This window comes from Amblyomma maculatum, chromosome 6 (assembly GCF_055883805.1).
Source record: "Amblyomma maculatum isolate TAMU_Amacu chromosome 6, ASM5588380v1, whole genome shotgun sequence".
NCBI lineage: Eukaryota > Metazoa > Arthropoda > Arachnida > Ixodida > Ixodidae > Amblyomma > Amblyomma maculatum.
In genome coordinates, this window is record NC_139349.1 from 37,429,241 (window position 1) to 37,434,258 (window position 5,018).

Here is a 5,018-nt window from a genome sequence, read left to right on the forward strand (position 1 = left end):
CTGCTGGTCCTCAAGGTTATCCCGCACGAGTATGCCTTTTAATTTTGTTGTTAGGTATTTTGTCAGAAAATATTTCCGTTAGAAAGTGTTTAAGTTTTACTATCACCACCACTATTGCCTTAACTACATGCACTCACTGCAGGAAAAAAGGCCTTTCTCACATCCTTCCGATAAAGACTGTAACCTGAATTCCAGACTGAGTATGAAATTCTTCTGCAGTATCACCGTCTCTTCCCGTCATCTGCGAAGAGGGAGATTTTCGCTCATGAGGTGCTCTATGAATTTTGCTGAGTGTGGATAAGCATAGACGCCACCATGTTCGAAATTTTCTAATTAGTTATTTTGCGCCGAATATTTTTCAAAAGTATTTGTAAAGCATATTTATTCGAAGCCCATGAAAAGATTTTGTTCTCCTGTAGTACTACCCTGTAACTGTACCCTGTAGCACCCCCATGTAACAATCACAACAATCACAAAATAAACACGTGTGACGTGGTGTCAAGGAACAACACCATCGCTCTCATCCTGCAAAAGAAGAAGAAGCAAAAAAGAAGGGGACGGGGCAGGTTTTGAGATCTTTTTTCTCTTGGTTTCAAAACCTTGCCCACTATGACTTTCTCAATGTCTATATTGAGGGGACAAGCCCGTGTCAAATAAAATTATGTACTCGTAGTGCTTGGGTAATTCTGCCTTTAAAGTACCGAGTCAACGCTATAGGTCAGGGAAAGTAAATCTTACACGGAATCAAATGGCAAACTCGGCAATTTTTGGCAGGTTGCATTTTTCTTTTTTTTTTCAGATTTTTTTATTCTCTGTCTAGCTGTCAATTCGCACAGATGTTCACACTGTTTCGTTGAGCTAGATGTCGACTGCCTATAGGGTCACTGGCATATAGTTAACGGCGCTGGCATGTTGCACTCGTGAGAACATGAACAGACAATGCAGCGCTAGCTCATCAGCCGAAGCCATCGCAGCGTCTGCTTCGGAGGTCGGGAGAGTTTGAAATCGTTTGCTCGTTTACGTCTTGGAAAAGATCAGGTAAGTGACTACTGTTTTCAGTGAACTTTTTTGGAAAGCACAACGTACAGTTCTTAAATAAATACCGAGTTTCGCACTGCTCAGCGATAACACACCGACGCCACTAAATTTGTGCTAGCGCGCAGTTGTAAGTTAACTGTTCTGGCTTCGAATCACAGCACTAGTTTCTTTTTCTACTTCGAATACTTTTGTATCGATGTGATCCTGTGACATGCCAGTTTCGCGCATGCACAGGAGGGTCAAGGCGAGAAACGACATCCAGAAGATACCCCGCCGGGGTGGCGCAGTGGTTAGGGCGCTCGACCACTGTGCACAAGGACGCGGGATCGAATCCCGGCCTCGGCGGCCGCCTTTCGATGCAGGCGAATAGCTAGGCGCCCGTGTGCTGTGCGATGTCAGTACACGCTAAAGAGCCCCAGGTGGTCGAAATTTCCGGAGTCCTCCCCTACGGTGTCTCTCATAGCTTGAGTTGCTTTGGGATGTTAAACCCCAAAACAAAACCAATACATCCAAAAGAATCACACCGCAGACTTCGAGGTCAGAATCCATATTATAATTCGCCAAATGATAGAAGACTGCACAGAAGAATTTCAATTTTGTTTTCAACACTGGCGCTTCAGCATTCATCTATATTTTCAATATTGAAGATATTTAAATATCTTCTCTCAAAATTTTACACCGATTCTCGAAGCAAATCCAGCTAGAAAATAAGCTGTAACAATAGCTTATGGCACTTGCTTCAGCGAGTAGTTAGCGAAGGCAACACGGAAAAAAAAAACAATAAACTCATTGACACCGAACAAGAGTCGCATCATTTTCAGTACCAGTAGAGTCAGGCTACACAGTAAGCCTATGATATTGTCGAAGTTTAAGCCATGGCCATCCCTGTCAGCGGAGTGCACTTCGCATGACTTTATCAACAGTGGGTCACATTGTGGGCTTTACGATCCTTACGTTCAGTAATCTAGGATGGCCCAAACACGGGCTTCGGCACACCAGGCACCTAAACCTAGCTGCGCTTGCTTACAGGACAAAAGAAGCGCAATTTTCATTTCGCCCCATTTCCTCGGAGTCTAAATGCATCCTAATAACACTCTTTCACGGAAAATTAGCGTGAATAATGCATGCATGGTGCTACGTGCACGAAAGAGGTGTACAGTAGCGAACCCTCCGATAGTGCACTGCCAGCTGACTCCACAGGGGCGCATGCGCGAGTCTTGCTTTTCATGGGCTGTGGTGTGTGGCGTGCTCGAGGTTGCGCACACACTTGCAGGCTCGCACCACGGGCACCCGGTAGCTCTGTCGCTCCCCGTTGGGGCATAGCAAGTGGACACGTCTGAGGCGCACGGCGCCTGGCTCACAGCTCCAGCCGGCCGAGAGCGCGGCGGGCGAACCGTCCGAGTACCAGGGCAGCTGGTCCAGGGGGAGGCAGACGCCGGCACACACCACTTCTACCAGGGGCCGCGCCGATGTGCACTGGCCGTCCGAGATGTAGCGCTTGGAGCGAAGCTCTTTACAACCCAGCATTGGGGCACCTGCGTTTACCGTATCTCGTATAGTCTTGGCATTCAGTCAGGAGAAGTTCTGTATACTGAGCGTGCAGCAACTGTAGACATTGGAGTGCACACAAATGAACATTTGACACTGCGCTCGAGCGGTCTAGGTTACTGCGAAAATCCAAGGACAAGGAAAAGTCGAGAAACGTAAATAAATCAAAATCTATGCCAAGATGCAAGCTACAGTTACCCACAGCTTCCGCTTATAAGGCCTGGGGCCGTAGTGTGAAAGGCTACATTTAGAAATCCAGTGCATTCTGCTCTTGATTGCTATATGCCGAGGAACTTCAGAGCTTGACGAAAAACACCATTGGCCCGGTCCCAGACGCGACATTGACGAGTATCAAGAGAGCAAAATAGTGGATCAGGTAACTAACTGTCAACAACTACGGCTCCAGAAATGAAATTTAGAAAAACAAAATGTAAGAATAAAAGACACAAAGAAACGAAAATCAGACAAAGCGGGTAGCTTATTTCTTTTGTTTTAGTCTTGCATTATTCATCAAGAGGAAAGCTGCTCGCCCAAAATGTTGCTTTCGAGAAATAAATTGTGACACATATTCCAGGAATCATACTCCCCCTCCCCCCCCCCCCCCCCCCCAACCCCTTTCAAAACACAAAGACGAATTTTCACTTCGTTCGCCACGCGTGGATTTTAGCCTTTGTTCTTCTATATGCCTCCATAGTTTACCTTCTTCTTTTCAGTGCCGATCACAAACTATTTACAGCTTCTGCGACGCAGCACGTCACAATATAATGTAAGCTTAGGAACTGTACCTAATATTTGAGCCATGAAATTATGCCGCCATAGCTTGAGTACATGAGAGGTAGTACGTCACTTTTTCTTCCTTTTACTTACTAGAAGGCAAGGCCAAGGGCGTTGTTCTGACCGTAGTCGCCGTAAACCTGTCATTAATCACACAGGCGCAGTGGTAATCAGGTCCAACATTGCAGACACCTTGCAGCAATTAGTCCGTGCCTTATGCATGGCAGAACGCATTATAAACTACTGGTGAACTTCCTGATACTGCGCTTACAGATAATAAAAAAAAAGGGGGGGGGGGGGGGGGGGCTTTAACAGCCTGGCGCGTACAAGACAAGCCAAGCAATGGTTTACGCCATGCAGGATGAAAACGTTTCCTCCATTTCATTTATCGGCTTTCGGTGCCGCAAATAGATACGCGTCAGGACATATGAAAACGTACCTCGTCGGCTGTCCTCTTCTCTGGCCGCTTGGTCACTGTGGTAGCTGACGACGCCGAAGGCACTACGCGTCAGCAAAAGCACGAAGAAGGCTATCTTCGCTCGCAACATCCTGGCGTGTTCTTTCCTTCCTATCGACGTCTTGAGCTCCACATTCGCAGCAATGCGCCTCAGCGCAGCAACATCTTTCCAGAGCTTGTTCTTGGGTCAGCGCGAAGCGGGCCACCGCCTGCGCAACACTCGGTCACACGGCAGCAGCGACGTGAACGCCCGATGTGCGAGGTCAAAGATTAGCAGCGTCGAAAAACTTTCTGCGGCTGTCCCGGCGTCTGGGCACGATTCCCCCCTCCTCTCTACCCGCGTTCGCCCATCCGGCTCGGCAACTCCTTGGAACTTCTAATTGCCGCCTCATGAACGGGACTTGCCGTATCAACCGCCGCCGCCGCCGCCGCCGCTGCCGTGACGCACCCCTCTCCATGCAGACTGCAGCACTTCCGACATGTGCCCTTGCTTGTTTCCCCCCTCGAGTTATGACAGGCGTCGGGTTTCGTCTAAAGTCCTGCCATCTGCGCGAGCTCGCGAAAACTAAACATTTATCAGCACAAAATGAAGCAGGAACCATAAGAAAAGAGTAACGACGTGCAAGGCATGGGAGCCGTCTAAAGAAGAGTCGACGAGGCAGTAGCTCCACCTAGATACCCCATTGCCCGAAGTTGAGATGTTATTGTTATTCGAGCCATGCACAAGCATAAACAGGCACCGTGCCGACAGTCCTCAGGAACGCGGCACTCTTAATAGATGTTTACTATAAACGCTATCTTCCGGGGCTGTGTTTATGTTTGCGGAAGAAGTTCGTTTATTTAAGAGGGCGATGTTCGCGTGCCCCCCATGCTATTCGGGAACACTCCTTAGCGGTCCCGTGGTTGCATTCTGCTACTGTCTGAATCTGCTAATTTGCAATGAAAATGGCTCCGGCAGACTGCCAAATGTCAGCATTTCTGCCACAAATAAGCAAATAAATGGTTGTATCCAGCTCTTGCTGCTCGTCACCCTCCTTTCAAATAGGTAATGCAACTTCCTTCTAAAATTTAATTACTACGGCTCTCGATATTTAGGACGTTGTCAGAAGCGTTGAATTTTTCCTACTCTTTGCCACTATCATGATACGCTTATGTCTTAAGCAGCGGCGGGGATATCCTTTAGAAACTTGTTCGTGGATGC

General features: G+C 47.8%; 1 protein-coding gene across 1 annotated transcript; it reads right to left on the reverse strand.

Moving 5' to 3' along the window:
* Window positions 1-1,569: 1,569 nt before the first annotated feature.
* LOC146185544 (sclerostin domain-containing protein 1-like) lies at window positions 1,570-4,254 on the reverse strand. The gene is made up of 2 exons (XM_084606487.1): window positions 3,800-4,254; window positions 1,570-2,573 (listed from the first exon to the last, which is right to left on the reverse strand). Exons 1-2 carry the CDS (start codon window positions 3,906-3,908, stop codon window positions 2,263-2,265), a joined length of 420 nt encoding a protein of 139 aa, XP_084462613.1. The 5' UTR covers window positions 3,909-4,254; the 3' UTR covers window positions 1,570-2,262.
* Window positions 4,255-5,018: the final 764 nt, after the last annotated feature.

Bases quoted from the DNA above. Each gene is read 5' to 3' on its own strand.
- LOC146185544 (XM_084606487.1), bottom strand. From the start codon at position 3,908: ATGTTGCGAGCGAAGATAGCCTTCTTCGTGCTTTTGCTGACGCGTAGT. The intron at 2,574-3,799 runs GTACGTTTTCAT...CGGTAAACGCAG, and splicing joins AGAAGAGGACAGCCGACGAG to GTGCCCCAATGCTGGGTTGT.